Here is a 19947-nt window from a genome sequence, read left to right on the forward strand (position 1 = left end):
ATAATTGCCCCATAGCTGTGCCATATAGTGCTCTGCCCCGTTCATAATTGCCCCATAGCTGTGCCATATAGTGCTCTGCACCGTTCATTATTGCCCCATAGCTGTACCATATAGTGCTCTGCACCGTTCATTGTTGCCCCATAGATGTGCCATAGAAAGCTGTGCCATTGCTGCTGCTGCAATAAAAATAATAAAACACATACTCACCTCTCTTGCAGCTCCTCAGCGTCCCGTCCCGGCGTCTCTCCGCACTGACTGATCAGGCAGAGGGCGGCGCGCACACTATATGCGTCATCGCGCCCTCTGACCTGTACAGTCAGTGCAGAGAGAGAGACGTGTTGTGAATTTGGATTCTGGGCTCCCCCGGTGGCCGCTTGTGGAATTGGACTTGTCATCCTCTTTCCTGTTTCACCTGGTTCCATCAGTAGTGGGTGTCGCTATTTAAGCTCATTTCTCTGGTGGTTTCTTGCCGGTCAACAATGTTATCTGATGCCTCTCAGTGCTTGTTCCTGCTTCTAGACTACTACTAGATAAGTTGGACTTTTGTCCATGTTTTGTTTTGCCTATTTGTTCCAGTTCACAGCTGAAGTTTTGTTACTGTGTCTGGAAAGCTCTCGTTGATCAGGGATTGCTACTCTGGCGTTATGAGTTAATGCCAGAGTTTAAGGTAATCTCTGGATGGTGTTTTGTTAGTGTTTTTCTGCTGACCATGAAAGTATACTATCTGTCTTCTGCTATCTAGTAAGCGGACCTCAAATTTGCTAAGACTATTTTCCTGCTGCGTTTGTTGTTTCATCTGAACTCACCGTCATTATATGTGGGGGGCTACTGTCTTCTTTGGAATATTTCTCTAGAGGTGAGCCAGGTCTTATATTTCCCTCTGCTAGCTATTTAGGTCTTAGGCCAGAGCTGGGCATCTAGCTATAAATAGGAAATGCTACCTGGCTATTTCTAGTTGCGCGGCAGGCTTAGTTCATGGTCAGTATAGTTCCATCTTCCGAGAGCTTGTCCCTCTATAGGCTTGCTATGATCTCTGCCTGCAGAGATCATGACAGTTTGACCGGCCGATAAAGTGTTATAGACCCAGGTTGAGAAAGGAGAGTTATAAGAAGTCTGCTGGAATTTTTTTTTTTTTTTTTTTCCTCCAGTCTGCCTTGCTGCAGTCTTTTTTCTCTCTCTCCTCCTAATCTCTGTATGGCTCTGTGTTCACCTGACAATAATGGATCTCCAGAGTGTAACTGCGGGTTTGAATAATCTCATCACGAAAGTACAAAATTTACAAGATTTTGTGGTACATGCTCCGGTATCTGAGCCGAGAATTCCTTTGCCGGAGTTCTTCACAGGGCATAGAGCTAGCTTCCAGAATTTCCGAAATAATTGTAAGCTTTATTTGTCCCTGAAGTCTCGTTCAGCTGGAGACCCTGCTCAGCAGGTTAGGATTGTGATTTCCTTGCTCAGGGGTGACCCTCAAGATTGGGCCTTCTCATTGCCAGCAGGGGATCCTGCGTTACGCGATGTGGATGCGTTTTTTCTGGCCTTGGGCTTGCTTTATGAGGAACCTCATTTGGAACTTCAGGCAGAAAAAACTTTGATGGCACTATCTCAGGGGCAAGACGAAGCTGAAGTTTTCTGCCAAAAATTCCGTAAATGGTCTGTGCTTACTCAGTGGAATGAGTGCGCCTTGGCGGCAACTTTCAGAGAAGGTCTCTCTGATGCCGTTAAGGATGTTATGGTGGGGTTCCCTGTGCCTGCAGGTCTGAATGAGTCCATGACAATGGCTATTCAGATTGATAGGCGTCTGCGGGAGCGCAAACCGGTGCACCATCTGGCGGTGTCTATGGAAAAGACGCCAGAAAGTATGCAGTGTGATAGAATTCTGTCCAGGAGCGAGCGACAGAATTTTAGACGGAAGAATGGATTGTGTTTCTATTGTGGGGATTCTACTCATGTTATATCAGCATGCTCTAGGCGTACAAAGAAGCTTGATAAGTCTGTTTCCATTGGCACCATTCAGTCTAAGTTTATTTTGTCTGTAACCCTGATTTGCTCTTTGTCATCCATTGCCACGGACGCCTATGTTGACTCTGGCGCCGCTCTGAGTCTTATGGATTGGTCCTTTGCCAATCGTTGTGGTTTTGATTTAGAGCCTTTGGAGACTCTTATTCCTCTGAAGGGGATTGACTCCACCCCATTGGCTAATAATAAACCACAATACTGGACACAAGTAACCATGCGTATCAATCCGGATCACCAGGAGATTATTCGTTTCTTGGTGCTGTATAATTTACATGACGATTTGGTACTGGGATTGCCATGGTTGCAGTCTCACAACCCAGTCTTGGACTGGAGAGCAATGTCTGTGTTGAGCTGGGGATGTAAGGGTATTCATGGGGACTTACCTTTGGTTTCTATTTCGTCGTCCATTCCCTCTGAAGTCCCTGAGTTCCTCTCTGATTATCAAGACGTCTTTGACGAACCCAAGCTTGGGTCGTTACCTCCGCACCGTGAGTGCGATTGTGCCATAGATTTGATACCGGGTTGTAAATATCCCAAGGGTCGTTTGTTTAATCTGTCTGTGCCGGAACATGCTGCTATGCGGGAATATATAAAGGAGTCTTTGGAAAAGGGACATATTCGTCCATCTTCTTCTCCCTTGGGAGCTGGGTTTTTCTTTGTCTCAAAAAAAGACGGCTCTTTGAGACCATGTATTGATTATCGGCTTCTGAATAAGATCACTGTTAAGTATCAATACCCATTGCCATTGCTTACTGATTTGTTTGCTCGTATAGAGGGTGCTAAGTGGTTCTCTAAAATTGATCTTCGTGGGGCGTATAATTTGGTGCGGATCAGGCAGGGGGATGAGTGGAAGACCGCATTTAATACGCCCGAGGGCCACTTTGAGTATTTGGTCATGCCTTTTGGTCTTTCTAATGCCCCTTCAGTTTTCCAGTCTTTTATGCATGATATTTTCCGCGATTTTCTGGATAAATTTATGATAATATATCTGGATGATATTCTGATTTTTTCTGATGACTGGGACTCTCATGTCCAGCAGGTCAGGAGAGTTTTTCAGGTTCTGCGGTCTAATTCTTTATGTGTGAAGGGGTCTAAGTGCGTTTTTGGGGTCCAGAAAATTTCCTTTTTGGGGTATATTTTTTCTCCCTCTTCCATTGAGATGGATCCCGTCAAGGTGCAAGCTATTTGTGACTGGACTCAGCCCTCCTCTCTTAAGGGTCTTCAGAGATTTTTGGGCTTTGCCAACTTTTACCGCCGATTTATTGCTGGTTTTTCGGATGTCGTTAAACCACTGACTGATTTGACCAGACAAGGCGCTGATGTTGCTAATTGGTCCCCTCATGCTGTAGAGGCCTTTCAGGAGCTTAAGCGCCGTTTTGCCTCTGCCCCTGTGTTGCGTCAGCCTGATGTGAATCTGCCTTTTCAGGTTGAGGTTGACGCTTCGGAGATCGGAGCTGGGGCAGTGTTGTCGCAGAAAGGTTCCGACTGCTCCGTCATTAGGCCTTGTGCCTTCTTTTCTCGCAAATTTTCGCCCGCAGAGCGGAATTATGATGTTGGGAATCGGGAGCTTTTGGCCATGAAGTGGGCGTTTGAGGAGTGGCGCCATTGGCTCGAGGGGGCTAGGCATCAGGTGGTGGTATTGACTGACCACAAAAATTTGATTTATCTTGAGACTGCCAGACGCCTGAATCCTAGACAGGCGCGCTGGTCTTTATTTTTTTCTCGCTTTAATTTTGTGGTGTCATACCTACCGGGTTCTAAGAATGTTAAGGCAGATGCCCTTTCTAGGAGTTTTGACCCGGACTCTCCTGGTAATTCTGAACCCACAGGTATCCTTAGGGAGGGAGTAATTTTGTCGGCCGTTTCTCCTGATCTGCGGCGGTCCTTGCAAGAGTTTCAGGCGGATAGACCGGATCGTTGTCCGCCTGATAGACTGTTTGTTCCGGATGATTGGACCAGCAGAGTCATCTCTGAGGTACATTCTTCTGCATTGGCAGGTCATCCCGGAATTTTTGGTACCAGGGATTTGGTGGCAAGATCCTTCTGGTGGCCTTCCCTGTCACGAGATGTGCGAGTCTTTGTGCAGTCATGTGACGTTTGTGCTCGGGCCAAGTCTTGTAGTTCTCGGGCTAGCGGACTGCTGTTGCCCTTGCCTATTCCTAAGAGGCCTTGGACACACATCTCGATGGATTTTATTTCAGATCTGCCTGTTTCCCAGAAGATGTCTGTCATCTGGGTGGTCTGTGACCGTTTCTCTAAAATGGTCCATTTGGTTCCTCTGCCCAAGTTGCCTTCTTCTTCTGAGTTGGTTCCTCTGTTTTTTCAGAATGTTGTACGATTGCACGGTATTCCTGAGAATATTGTTTCTGACAGAGGTACTCAATTTGTGTCTAGATTTTGGCGGGCATTCTGTGCTAGGATGGGCATAGATTTGTCTTTTTCATCTGCTTTTCACCCTCAGACTAATGGCCAGACCGAGCGGACTAATCAGACCCTGGAGACATATCTGAGGTGTTTTGTCTCTGCTGACCAGGATGATTGGGTTGCTTTTTTGCCATTGGCAGAGTTCGCCCTCAATAATCGGGCCAGCTCTTCCACCTTGGTGTCCCCGTTTTTCTGTAATTCGGGGTTTCACCCTCGATTTTCCTCCGGTCAGGTGGAATCCTCGGATTGTCCTGGAGTGGATGCGGTGGTGGAGAGATTGCATCACATCTGGGGGCAGGTTATGGACAATTTGAAGTTGTCCCAGGAGAAGACTCAGCGTTTTGCCAACCGTCATCGTCGCGTTGGTTCTCGGCTTTGTGTTGGAGATTTGGTGTGGTTGTCTTCTCGTTTTGTCCCTATGAGGGTCTCTTCTCCTAAGTTTAAACCTCGGTTCATCGGCCCTTATAGAATATTGGAGATTCTTAATCCTGTTTCTTTCCGTTTGGACCTCCCTGCGTCCTTTTCCATTCATAACGTTTTTCATCGGTCGTTATTGCGCAGGTATGAGGTACCTGTGGTACCTTCAGTTGAGCCTCCTGCTCCGGTGTTGGTTGAGGGTGAGTTGGAGTACGTTGTGGAGAAAATTTTGGACTCTCGTGTTTCCAGACGGAGACTCCAGTATCTGGTCAACTGGAAGGGTTACGGCCAGGAGGATAATTCTTGGGTCAATGCATCTGATGTTCATGCTTCTGATCTTGTTCGTGCCTTCCATAGGGCTCATCCTGGTCGCCCTGGTGGATCTGGTGAGGGTTCGGTGCCCCCTCCTTGAGGGGGGGGTACTGTTGTGAATTTGGATTCTGGGCTCCCCCGGTGGCCGCTTGTGGAATTGGACTTGTCATCCTCTTTCCTGTTTCACCTGGTTCCATCAGTAGTGGGTGTCGCTATTTAAGCTCATTTCTCTGGTGGTTTCTTGCCGGTCAACAATGTTATCTGATGCCTCTCAGTGCTTGTTCCTGCTTCTAGACTACTACTAGATAAGTTGGACTTTTGTCCATGTTTTGTTTTGCCTATTTGTTCCAGTTCACAGCTGAAGTTTTGTTACTGTGTCTGGAAAGCTCTCGTTGATCAGGGATTGCTACTCTGGCGTTATGAGTTAATGCCAGAGTTTAAGGTAATCTCTGGATGGTGTTTTGTTAGTGTTTTTCTGCTGACCATGAAAGTATACTATCTGTCTTCTGCTATCTAGTAAGCGGACCTCAAATTTGCTAAGACTATTTTCCTGCTGCGTTTGTTGTTTCATCTGAACTCACCGTCATTATATGTGGGGGGCTACTGTCTTCTTTGGAATATTTCTCTAGAGGTGAGCCAGGTCTTATATTTCCCTCTGCTAGCTATTTAGGTCTTAGGCCAGAGCTGGGCATCTAGCTATAAATAGGAAATGCTACCTGGCTATTTCTAGTTGCGCGGCAGGCTTAGTTCATGGTCAGTATAGTTCCATCTTCCGAGAGCTTGTCCCTCTATAGGCTTGCTATGATCTCTGCCTGCAGAGATCATGACAGAGACGCCAGGAAGACAGAGCGGCGCCCGGCGTGTGGAACGCGGACAGGTGAATATGTAATACTTACCTGCTCCCGGCGTCCTGCTCCTTCCCCCGGACAGCTGGTCTTCGGTGCCGCAGCCTCTTCCTCTATCAGCGGTCACCGGCACCGCTGATTAGAGAAATGAATAGGCGGCTCCGCCCCTATGGGAGGTGGAGCTGCCTATTCATTTCTCTAATGAGCGGTCCCACGTGACCGCTGAACAGGGGAAGAGCTGCGGCACCCGGAGACCGTGGGATGGGCAGGGGGAGCGCCAGGAGCCCCGGAAGCTGGTAAGTATGCCTCAGCGCCCTCTCCACCTCACCCGCCGACCGTGACTCGAGTATAAGCCGAGAGGGGCACTTTCAGCCCAAAAATTTGGGCTGAAAATCTCGGCTTATACTCGAGTATATACGGTATATATATTCCCAGGCTCGAGTTCATATGAGGACATCCAGCAGGGGCGCATCACAGCGACTCAAGGTAACTACAGGACATTCCCCTGCTTTCCATTAATTCCCCGGGGTTTTACATCCACGAGCACAACTGCATTAGCTGAGCTCCTGGGTGTAAAATGATTTAACCCCTTCAGATGGATTTACATCGTGGGACAAGACTGAACGACGGAAGGTATGGGATATTGTTGATTTTTTATTTTTCCTTTTTTACAGAACGAGGGTCTTCAGGTGGATTAAGAGAATAATAAAATATTAAAACACCCTGTGTCTTTATTTCATTAAAGTACTCTGTAATAATGTGTGTGTTTATTAACCATTTCGTACTATTGTATTAATAGATAGGTGTCATAATTGACGCCTCTCCATTATTAATCTGGCTTAATGTCACCTTACAATAGCAAGGTGACATTAACCCTTCATCGCCCCATATCCCACTGCTACACGGGAGTGGGAAGAGAGTGGCCAAGTGCCAGAATAGGCGCATCTTCCAGATGTGCCTTTTCTGGGGTGGCTGGGGGCAGATGTTTTTTTGCCAGGGGGGGGGTCCCCAATAACCATGGACCCTCTCTAGGCTATTAACATCTGCCCTCAGTCACTGGCTTTACCACTCTGGCGGAGAAAATTGCGCGGGAGCCCACACCAATTTTTTCCGCAATTTAACCCTTTAATTTAATAGCTGGACAGACCACATTTTACACACAGACACTTGTTACATTAGTAAAGAGGACTATGTAATAAAAGAAGGGAATTGAGATGGTTTACTGTATGTAAACCATGTCTCACATCATGTCTGGTTTGGGAAGGAGATAGCAAAAGTCGGCAATTGAATTACCGGCTTTTAAGCCATCTAGCGCTGAATAATATATATATATATATATATATATATATATATATATATATATATATATATATATATATATATATATATATATAATATGTCTCACTGACCTACATATATATCCATAATATGTCTCACTGACATACATATATATCCTATGTGTACACATTTATTCTGCCTATTCTATTTTGTCAGCGTGGTTTTACTGTACACCGCACTGAATTGCCGGCTTTTCTAGAGAACACCGCTGTGTATTTCTCGCCAGTCACACGCATGGTCCGTGTGTAATCTGTAATTTTCTCGCCCCCCATAGACTTTCATTGGCGATTTTTTTGCACAATACGGTGACAAACGCAGCATGCTGCCATTTTCTACGGCCGTACGGATCCGTAAAATACGGCTGATAGGAGCTGGGCCATAGAGATTCATTGTACCGTATGCAATCCGTATTTTCTGCACCTCTCATACGTCCGTAATACTCCCTAGTGTGAGGCCGGCTATAAGGTCACCATTTGCAATACAAAGGATGATATGATAGGAGATGTAGATGACCAATAGCTCAAGAGACACACAGGATGATAGATGCATCAGGCAAAACCTGTGTTGCGCTCAAGTTGACAGACATGGTGGGCGTTAAAGGGGTTTTCCGACAAACAAAGTAGATTTTAATCAATAGATCTTGGAATAGTAATAAGTTCCATTATTTCATGCATTACATTTTTTTCCTATGCCAAGATAATCTTATAAATGTGCCCCTGCTGTGTCCTGTGTAATGGCTGTGTCTGACCATACAGGAACATGGTCTGATCATATCACAGCTCCTGGGGAGGGGAGGGAAGAAAAGAGTATACAGATATTACAGTATGGGATCACAGCTGCTGCTTTCTGTGAGGTAAAGTTTAAAAACAATCCTCTTCATGCTGTAATGTCTGGTGGGAATGTACCCTTAAATTGGTTGTCCAGTAAAAACAAGTTATTACCTAGCTATATAATAAGTGATAACTTGCTTAATTGATGGGTGTCTGACTGCTGGGACCTGCATTTTTATCCGTGAAGTGGAATTTTTATCCAAGTTCCAAAATGGAGCAGAAGGTTGGCTTCCCGACCCCTGATCAGTTCATTCTTTATGTGGCTGCCAGAAAAGGTTGATGGCAGCCTTGTAAGGGGCCCAATACTGCCCCTTTCAGTTGGAGCCCACGCGATCTATACATAGTCAATTACTTGATTTCTCCTTTAATAAAAGGCATTTCATTTTCAATGTAGTATTAATTAAAATAGATTTTGTTAAGCATCAAGTGCATCCATACAACACATAACGTCTACATGAAAAAAAACCATGAGGAGACCGACTTAATACCAGGTTTCACTCAGGAAAAAAAGCCAGGTTTCACTCATTTAAAAAGATGATAATCCTTTCTAACTGCTCGGCTGCACAATCCAAATATGAATCCACCTCCCACTGCTCCATGTAATCCTGGAGGGAGCTGCTATCTGACGCCACCGTACTGTCTGTATACATAGGAGTGCTGCTCATTCACATTCCTATACAGAATGAGGCCAATAGGGTGAGAGGGATTGTGATTAGTCAAAATAGTATGGGATAAAGGTTAGCCCCAAATAACCATGAGAACCCTTGGTTTTTTTTACAAAAAGAACTCCATAATATAATGGCAACAAGAATATATACACATTATGTTGTGTATTATGTAGAATGAAAATTATTGACTTTTTTTTTTCTTCATAACTTGTTTGTTGGAGTGGCTTTTTTTAATGCTTGATGGACTGTGCAAATAAAGACCAGTTATGTCATTTTCTTCATAGAAATGTGACAACAGTTGGCGGAACTTCATACAGTCTTCAGCAAAACAGAAGAAACCATCCAATATTCTGCAACATTCAATATTTAGCTTGGGGGGGGAAAAAAAGAAAAAAAAAAAAGTAGGCCCTCGCTTTTCAACTTGACAAATAAAAATCTAAAAAGTAGTCATGGCTGACTGATAATCCTCATGCAAGATGGACATTCGTTTGTTTTAGAGGATACTCATATCACAGGAGTTGGATATACAGCAAATTTATCCTCCATTGTTTTGGGTGAAAAATAAGCTGCAGATCACAGTTAAAAGAAAGGAAAGAGGAGTTCCATGTATAATATTGCAATGGCAAATACAGTAGATAGGCAAGGGAAAGTACCGCTCACCTGAAAAACACGATGAGGCAAGCCACACCATGGTGGGGAGGAATTGAAGCAAATGGAGGTGTTTCCCAGATGCTGCCATGAAGAGTAAGAGGCTGGATGTGCGTCACTGGAGAATGTATTCATACATGTTTTGGGAAAGGTTTCGACTCTTTCCTCAGACCCAAGGAACAAGTCAAACTGTCCCCGAAACGCATTGTATAACTAAATGCTCAACAAACACACACACACACACACACACACACACACACACAATGGTGCACACTCTGAGGAAGCAGTTGAACAATATCCAAAACGCGTTGCATGAATAAATACTCCACATCCAGCCTCCTACTCTTCTTGGCAGGGTCCAGGACATGCCACTTTTTTTATTCAGTCACTGCATATTACAGTGTCAACATTCTGGATGAGATTTTACAGAACCTAGTCTACACGATGTGGAGATAATCTGCTGGTCAATATATACTGCCGATTACCACTGCTATGCAGAGAGTGAATGCTGCGGCAAACACCACAGTGAATTATACGTGAAAAAGGTATCAATTTGTATGAATGTTGCCATAAACCTATCACCCACATGGATGCATTCATACTGTTCTGTACAGAAAAGATATATATCTTTGTACCATGTTAGCCACTAGATAGAAAAATATTTAGAATTGAGAGTCCTCAGTGGTTGATACTGAAAAGATGGTAACAAATTGCAAGCTTTCAAGGCCTCTTCATCAGGCATAGACCAATACAACATCTGAAGAATCACATATTTATACACAACACCAATTCACATCAGGACTACAAGATACCAGGTACCTTCAGCTGCATCACATCTAATGTGGTGTACTTAAGTATTTGTACTAAATTATTCTATGCCTGATGAAGAGGCCTGAGTAGTCTCGAAAGCTTGTAATTTGTTACCATCATTTCAGTTAGCCATTAAAAAGGTATCAACCACTGAGGACTCAATTCTAAATATTTTTTCTATTGTTCTGTACACATTTTCCGTCAATTGCAAAAAAGGAGAAATGAAAAAACTTCAAACACCACCACCACAAGGCTAATTTATTGCTGGGCTAAGCAACCACAATTCACATTTTCCCTTTTCGATCAATGCAAAATGATTGGGGTATGTTCACACACTGCAAGTCTTCCATCCCGATTTCCAAAATGTAAACCGGAGGAGATGTTACCAAATATTATCAACACGGTGGGAAAAAAAATCTGCAGTGGAAATGGATTTCAAATCCCCATTATGTAAAATTTATGCAGCAGAGCTTATAGCAGATTTCAACCTTTCATTGCATAGGAAATCAGTAGCAAGTCTGCATCAAAATTTGCTGATTTTGGTACAAGATGTTTAAGAAGTTTGTACAGTGGTCTGTACCTTTAGGATACGTTCCCCTGATGAGTATTTGGTGAGTTATTCCATGTCACAGATTTTGTGTACCTATTAGATCACTTGCATTTTTTCTTCATTGTGCTTTAATCAAGTTTTTTTACTGTGATTTTTATCTTTTTTGTCATGTTTTAAATAAAGCTGCTTGGTTTTTTTATCCTTCCTGGTTTTGAGCTACCTTTATTGATAGTTCCACGTGTAGTTAACATGTCTTTTTGCAGGGGAAGCAATTTAAAAATACATATACATTATTACCTTTGCATTTTCTGTATCTTATGTGCAGATTTTCCTCATAGATTATCATTAAACTCAGCATATTTGCAAGAGAAATTGTCATGTTTCAGATTTAAAAACAAGGGCGTAGGTCATTTTACTCTGCAGAAAACATTCCCACCCACTTTGTTGTAACTTAAGGCTGAGTCACACATAACGATATCGTTAACGATATTGTTGCAACGTCACGCTTTTGGTGACGTAGCAACGATTCCGCTAACGATCTCGTTATGTGTGACAGCGACCAACGATCAGGCCCCTGTTGGGAGATCGTTGGGGAATGATCAGGACCATTTTTTGGTCGCTGATCACCCGCTGTCATCGCTGGATCGGCGTGTGTGACGCCGATCCAGCGATGTGTTCACTTGTAACCAGGGTAAATATCGGGTTACTAAGCGCAGGGCCACGCTTAGTAACCCGATATTTACCCTGGTTACCATTGTAAAAGTTAAAAAAAAAACAACAAAAAACAGTACATACTCACATTCTGATGTCTGTCACGTCCCCCGGCATCCACAGGGTTAAAACTGCTTTCGGCAGGAGCGCTGGTAATGCACGCGCTCCGGCCGAGAGCTTCCCTGCACTGTGTGTCCGGGCCGGCTGTAAAGCAGAGCACAGCTGTGACGTCACCGCTGTTACTGCCGGCGCTGACACATTCAGTGCAGGGAAGCTCTCGGCAGCAGCGCATGCATATTAGCAGCGCTCTTGCCGAAAGCAGTTTTATTCCTGTGGACACAGGCGGGGGACGTGACAGACATCAGAATGTGAGTATGTAGTGATTTTTTTTTTTACTTTTACAATGGTAACCAGGGTAAATATCGGGTTACTAAGCGCGGCCCTGCACTTAGTAACCCGATGTTTACCCTGGTTACCCGGGTGCTACAGGGGGACTTTGGCATCGTTGAAGACAGTTTCAACAATGCCGAAGTCGTTCCCCTGATGGTTGGTCGCTGGAGAGAGCTGTCTGTGTGACCGCTCCCCAGCGACCACACAGCGACTTACCAACTATCACGGCCAGGTCGTATCGCTGGTCGTGATTGTTGGTAAGTCGTTTAGTGTAAAGGTACGTTAACTTTTTTTGCAGTGCAAAAATACGCTGTGTCACAAATTCAACAAACTCATTGTGAGTACCTACTATTAGATTTCTGCTAAGATTTAGACACTTCAAATTAAAGTGAGCTCTGCATTATAATACAAGATGTTAATCTGAATGAATAAAGTTAGAAATTGTTATATTAAAGCCTTGCACTAGTGTGTGCAACATTTAAAACAAAAATCTTTATTTTTCTTTAATTACTTTTGTTTTGCTTATGTTTATGAAAAATAGATCATAAAGTTATCAAAAATAATTAACAGAATAAAGGGTGTTAATTAAGCAAAGTTTTAAAAAAATCAATTGCATTTGAGTCATTCATTCAATTATGGAAGGCAGAAAACCAAAGCGATTAACTGCCAGCTCTGCTCAGGGCCGTTTCTGGCTCCCAGCTGCCTCCTTGTGAAAGGCATACAGGGATGTGTTAGTCACATAAGATAAAAAGCTACTAAGATGCTCTATAAACGAATTAGAAACCGGCAGAATCTAAAGACGTTAACAAAAGATCCATTAAGTCATGTACACATTTCTCCACAACACTGCGGACATTTTTAAAGTAAACACACAGTGTATATTATTCCCAGCGGAAAAGTTAAGAGTTTAACTCACCTCCATAAAACCGCATGTGAAATGTCCCACACCATTTTTTGTAGCACAGTGCAGAGAAAAAGGTTTCAGACAATGTTGACCCAGAAAGTGCAGTCATCCTGACTACACTGAGCAAACACTGGCACGGAAGTGTTTAAATAACCCCCTATGGTATGAAAGAGCTGAAAACCATGTCCCGATGGTAATAAAATTCACACCCTCGCACCAGGTCTTTTGAATCCTATCAGTCAAAACAGAATTATGCATTTAGTTTTTATTCCCATCACCTGTAGGCATGTTATATTAAATTCTTTGAAAAATCGTAATATTGTATTATTCATTTTTAGAGCACCATTGCTTCCATTGTGCCGTACAGGTGAAAAGTGGTTACATACAAAATACATTGAACATATTAACAATGACAGACTGTTACAGAGAGGAAAGGGCCTTGCTCTTGTGGGCTTACGGTCTACAGGATAATGGGGAAAAAGACAGTAGGTTGGAGGGTTGCCGCAGATCCGATGGTGGTGAGGTGGCATCAAGGTCATTGCAGACTGTAGCTTTCTAGAAGAGATGGGTTTTAAAGTTCCATCTGAAAGTTCGGAGTTTGGAATTCTGTGTCCCAACATGTATGATAATCCACCAGAGAATGGGGGATACTTGGGAGAAGTATTGGTGGCGATTGGGTAAGGAACGTACAAATGTGGAGAAGAGAAGGAGGTCTTAGGAGGACCGGAGAGTACATTTGAAGCAATCAGTATTGTTTTTCTTTTTTACATTTAGATAGTTTTTGATTTGTTTCTTCATCAAAATAGTTAACGTCTCACATACAGTCCAAGAGAATGGGGATTTTTTATATCCCATTAACATTATCAGGTAAAAAAAAAATCTGCATAGATTTTTATCCATGTTGTGTACATTTGGGTGAACATTAGTTACAGTAATACAGAGTGGACGCAGTGAGAAATTTTCATATAGAAGGGACTTACAAAATTAACAATGATTTACAAAACCATCCATAACTTAACCTATACATTGCTGATCTAACCTCCCAATATATATTATCTGGCCCTTAGCAGATACCCTTCTCCTCTTTCCTTTTCTCTACTCACACAACAGTCTCCAAGTTTTCTCCGATGCCTTCCCCATACTGTGGACTTCACAAATCCAACTAATCAGTCTCTCCCAAACTTTCAAATTAAAGCGAATCTGTCACATGAAAAGAATGCTATTAACCTACAGCTATGGCGTTAATTGGCAGGTTAATAGCGTTCTGAACAAGCTTGGCGCAGGAACTTAGATCCCCACTTAACTAGTCATGGGGGTGGCGTTGACCAAGTTCAGTCACAGTACTGTGTGTAGAGAGCAACCGCGACTGCAACACTAATAGCAGTTCAGCAATAGAGATGGCTGTCAGGCAGCACTTGGGGGGAGGGGGAATAAAACCGCCGCTCTTTATACATGGAATAGTGACTGAACCTCTGCGGGCTCCAACCTCGTGACTGAAACCCAAATGCTACTGGAAGGAATAAAGTTAATTTCCTCCCGGCAGTGTGGTCTAAGTGCTGGCGCTGGGTAGGTTCATAATACTAGTGACCTGCAAATTAACCCTATATCTGCAGGAGAGTGCCTTTTCATGTGACGGGTTTTTAAGTTTAGGCTATGTGCACACGTTCAGGAAAGTTTTCAGAATTTTCCTGAGCAAATCTGGATTTCTTGGGCAGGAAATCCGCTCGTGTTTTTTTTTCACAGATTTTTACGGAGGTTCCCTATGCTATAATAGTGGCAAATCCGCAAAAAAATCGGCAAAATTAATGAACATGCTGCGTTTGTCTCCGCGATGCATTTTTTTATTGGAGAAAAAGGAGCATGGGCACAAAAATTGTAGAATGCATTAAATTGGCGGGATGCTTAATGTAAGTATTTTTTTTAAGCGTTTTTCAGCCATAAACAAAGCGAAAAATCTGGAACGTGTGCGCATAGCTTTAAGAGGAACTTATTACTTCACAAATGACTACAACCTACAATGACTAATATAACCGCACTACTATAGGAGCAGCTCCTTCTCTCACCTACTATCTTCTCCTCTCCCTGTAGATGGCAAGACCTCATGGGCAGGGTCCTCACTCCCATTTACCAGTCTGTTAGGCATGTTTAGTTACCTTTTATATATGTATCTCTAAATAATTGTACTCTAAACTGTGCTTTCATATGTACTGCTCTTCAAAGTGAATTAGAAAATTCAAAATTAGAACTCTTACTCGGTAGGCACAGAATGCAAACTTTTGTAGCTCTTTGCCAGCCAATTTATCTTGGCTGATATCTTACACTGCAATCCTCTTTATAATTCAAGTTGTGTTTTCTTTAAGGAGTGAGAAGACAATTTCACAAATTTGTACAAAAAAAGTTTGCTCATTTTTAGATGTTGCTTTGACCTTGTGCATCTCCAAAGTCAGGTGAAAAGAAAATAAAGTTGGGAGTAGCCTTGAGAAGGTATGAGGAGGTGCTACATGACAAAATCATTCTTTGTGGGTGTCTTAGTTCCTATGTCATACACGTCTCCACAGGCCCCACAAAGGGCATAATACAGAATTGATATAGTGTTACGGGGACTTTCCATATGTTGTCATTGGGCTCCTTGATGTTCATCACATTCCGAACAAGTCTCTTTATATACTCTGCAGCCCACACTACAAGCTATATTAACTATTCACATTTCCAATATTCATCTTTAGCAAGGCATAAAATTCTCACAATAGTTGCTCTACTACATCAGGGACCTGGAGATGAGTGTGTGGGAGGCTTTAATACTTCAGTGGAAGTCAAAGCAAAAATTTACGGTTACACTAACAAGGATGTAAAACATTTTTCCATATGGAGGTTGACTACAGCCCACTTAATATATCAACAGCAAATCCATGGTACATAGAAGCTATGAAAAATGTTTAGCATAAGCCAAGCTTTCTCTTGCATGACTCAATAGTAAATCATATATACAAGACTCTTGCCCAAATATGGCAGAAAAATTATTGCCATGTGCTTAAATATAATTTATGTACATTTTTATGCAACGCTTCATTATCTTTTAACATGAGGATAACACTAGTCAATCAGAATTGTCTGGAACAAGAGGAACTTGCCTTCGACTCAACATTCAAGGAGAAACAGGAAAAACTACATATAAATTGCAAAATTATACTATATCTGCACACTAAATGCTAGGGTGTACTTGTCCAAGCTCTGCCATCAGTGCAATAGTATTTCTGCCTTCTACTGAAGACCTGAATACTTGAAGACACTGGATGCTAGAAATGTGCTGCATCACAACCTTGTAGTTTTTGCTAGAGATGAGAGGATCTTTAGAATTTCAAAATTTGCCAAATTTTTCCCCAAAAATATGATTTTCACATCAAATAAATTTCTGTGAATTTCAGTACTGGAAAGCTTGTAATTACTCATAAAATATACATAGGGGAGATGAGAGCGTGAAAGAACCTGACCATAAAAACTTATGCTTTATATGTAAGAAAGCAAGGACCCCCACACTCTACAGGAGACAGGGGGGTACCCAATTGACCATACATTCTGACTCTCCACAGAAGAGAAGGGCTTAGCCAGTGACTCTAGAGACTGAAAATGGCTGTGCCATACAAGCTGTGCTCCACTGGGAACCGCTGACCTGTGAGGGCTCCTGTACTGACCACCACTGTATATGATGTCTATAAGATGTCACAGCTGAAGGGCATTTAGAGGAAGCCCGCACAGCGAAGAAAAATGACATTAGCTCGCTCTCTGATGTTTCAGCAGTTTAGGAAGTGGTGTCAAGTTTTTTTTTTGTGAACCGTGAATGGAATGTCAATATGTTTGACTTTGATGAAACCACAAATTTCAAGAAATTCGGCTTGAACTCGATCCTTCGCGAATCGATCTGTTTGTCTCTAGTTTTATTTTTTTACAATATGCATACATAGCACCCGGTCTGTCAGGTCTGGCCCTGTTTAGCTCAAAACTAGATTGGAAAGGTGCCGAGAGCACAGAAGTATATTCTCTTGGATCTCTCTGCAGCATTCGATACTGTGGATCATCAGCTCCTCCTCACTATGCTCCGCTCCATCGGCCTCAAGGACACCGTTCTCTCCTGGTTCTCCTCCTATCTCTCTGACCAATCCTTCACTGTATGTTTTGCTGGTTCCTCCTCCTCTCACCTTCCCCTTACTGTTGGGGTTCCGCGAGGATCAGTCCTAGGCCCCCTCCTCTTCTCTTTGTATACTGACCCTATTGGACAAACAATCAGTAGATTTGGTTTCCAGTACCATCTCTATGCTGACGACACCCAATTATACACCTCTTCTCCTGTTTATCACGCCGACCTTTTTAGAAAACACCAGTGATTGTCTTACCGCTGTCTCTAACATCATGTCCTCCCTCTATCTGAAACTGAACGTGTCAAAAACTGAACTCCTTGTGTTCTCTCCCTCTACTAACCTACCTTTGCCTGAAATTGCCATCTCCGTGTGCGGTTCCACCATTACTCCAAAGCAACATGCCCGCTGCCTTGGGGTCATCCTTGATTCCGAGCTTTCATTCACCCCCCACATCCGATCACTGGCTCGCTCTTCTTATCTGCATCTCAAAAACATTTCTAGAATTCGCCCTTTTCTTACTTTCGACTCTGCAAAAACTCTTACTGTTTCACTCATTCATTCTCGTCTGGACTATTGTAACTCTACTGATCGGCCTCCCTCTTACCAAACTCTCCCCGCTCCAATCTGTCCTGAATGCTGCAGCCAGGATCATATTCCTCACCAACCGTTACACCAATGCCTCTACCTTGTGCCAGTCATTACACTGGCTACCCATCCACTCCAGAATCCAGTACAAAACTACTACCCTCATCCACAAAGCACTCCATAGCTCAGCACCACCCTACATCTCCTCTTTGGTCTCAGTCTACCACCCTACCCGTGCCCTCCGCTCCGCTAATGACCTCAGGTTAGCATCCTCAATAATCAGAATCTCCCACTCCCATCTCCAAGACTTTACACGTGCTGCACCGATTCTTTGGAATGCACTACCTAGGTTAATACGATTAATCCCCAATCCCCACAGTTTTAAGCGTGCCCTAAAAACTCATTTGTTCAGATTGGCCTACCGCCTCAACGCATTAACCTATCTATCCCTGTGTGGCCTATAAAAAAAAAAAAAAAAAAACCCTCAGGTTCCTCGTATCATGTTCTCATACACTTTATGCAGTTAATAGCCCTCTGTGTCTGTACTGTTACATACTTAGGCAGTTAACTGGTTCATGCAGCTTTACATGAATACCCGAGCCTTACACTATGGCTGGTCCAAATAAGCAATTGTTACCATCCACCTCTCGTGTCTCCCTTTTCCTCATAGTTTGTAAGCTTGCGAGCAGGGCCCTCATTCCTCCTGAAAAATATTTTGAACTGTGATTTCTGTTATGCTGTAATGTTTATTGTCTGTACAAGTCCCCTCTATAATTTGTAAAGCGCTGCGGAATATGTTGGCGCTATATAAATAAAAATTATTATTATTATATTAGCAAGTTGGTAGATGTCAAGAGATGCAATGGTCACACTGATATTAAATCAATCAAGCCTTGTTGCAGGACCTCCGTCGCTCTGTACGGAGTACTCGCCCATTGAGCAAAACCAAAAATAACCTTTGAAACCTTAAAAGGACATCAGGTTTTGTAAAAAAAAAAAATCAGGGATTAAGGATCACCTGGTACAGCAATGGGCACTTTTGAGGATCATTTGGATGCAATTTTGCCTTAATCTAACATGACAATGCATCAGTTTCCATTGAATCAAATGCTTCTTTCTTAGTAATTACGATGCCAACTTTAGAAGTCCTAGCTCAGCAACAAGGTGAACAGAGTTTGAAAGCATTAAATTTCTTTTTCTCAGAGAATGGTTTAAAATTCTGTGACATGTTTAAAACTTGTTCCTTTTACAATTCCAGGAACTGTATCAATTTCATAAAGTTAATGGTTTATTTCCCAACCTTTTTACTAACTTGCACCCTGACTTCCAGATCTCACTTCTAAGAAGAGGAAAGAAAGTAAAATGTGCTTCTTGATGAGTAAGACAATAATCAGAATATTTGCTCTAGAATATTGACATATTCCACCATACCCTTAGATGTTTCATAAGAGTTGGATTTAACCAATGAATTAAAAAAAAAAAAAAAAACAACACGAAAGTCTGAAGTTGGAAACATACATTGCAGATAAACAATATGTATATCATAGATAAAAAGGAAACAGAATGACCCAAGGGTCAACATGAGGTAACAGCAGAGCTGTAATGAATTCCATCTGTACCATTTTATATAAATATTATCCATTACTTGGTAAAAGTTGTGTAAACTTTATGAACTTAATCTTTCCAGGATGTAGCTGTTATCTCTTCCTTTTTGGCCAGGTTTTGTTGAGTTAGCAAAGCTTTTGTATAAATGGAAATGTTTGCTGCTTTCTTAGTAGAACATAAAAATTGTAACATACAGTAAGAATAATGGAGGAGAATTTTTTAAAGGTCCATTATGTGAATTACACACCTTGTTTTATTTGTGACTTCCTGCATTTATGTTTACATCAAAATAAATTTACAGAAAATGGTTAACTAATAGATTCATATATACTTTCTTCTATGTACCCTAGTTTTCTTCCATGCTGCACTTACACTAAACAACTGAGAGCATTCCAGAGTGCATGTGCAAATTTGCTAAAAATGGGCAGCAGGAAAAATGCAGCATAAAATTAATTCCCCGTTTTCTTTTCATACATTAAAATGGGTGAAAAACGCTGTACAACCTGTGCATGAGAAGTCAAGAATTTCATTTTCTTTGCTGGTGGTAGGAAATCCTACAGTTTTGTGACAAATCTGCACAGGAAATGCACAATAAAAATGCAGAAAATACTTAACGTGTGCACAAACCCTTAGGCTACTTTCACACATCAGGCTTTTTGTTTCAGGCACAATCTGGCACTTTTTGGAAAAAACGAATCCGTTTTTTTTTTTTTTTTTACGCCGGATCCGTTTTTTTCCCCATAGAGTTGTATTAGCAC

The 19947-nt window shown here is 42.4% G+C and overlaps 1 protein-coding gene across 3 annotated transcripts in view; it reads right to left on the reverse strand.

Moving 5' to 3' along the window:
- The window catches only part of SULF1 (sulfatase 1), a 189381-nt gene that overhangs the window by 112691 nt on the left and 56743 nt on the right, over nt 1-19947 (reverse strand). Inside the window, exon 1 of one of the 3 annotated variants that reach the window (XM_077270636.1) lies at nt 12876-12897. The exons of the other annotated variants lie outside the window; for them this stretch is intronic. Coding sequence (XP_077126751.1) covers nt 12876-12891 — 16 coding nt within the window. The 5' untranslated portion in view covers nt 12892-12897. Of the gene's footprint in view, nt 1-12875; nt 12898-19947 lie in introns of those variants that run through there. 3 annotated transcript variants of the gene reach the window in all.

Source organism: Ranitomeya variabilis, chromosome 6 (genome assembly GCF_051348905.1).
Source record: "Ranitomeya variabilis isolate aRanVar5 chromosome 6, aRanVar5.hap1, whole genome shotgun sequence".
Lineage (NCBI taxonomy): Eukaryota > Metazoa > Chordata > Amphibia > Anura > Dendrobatidae > Ranitomeya > Ranitomeya variabilis.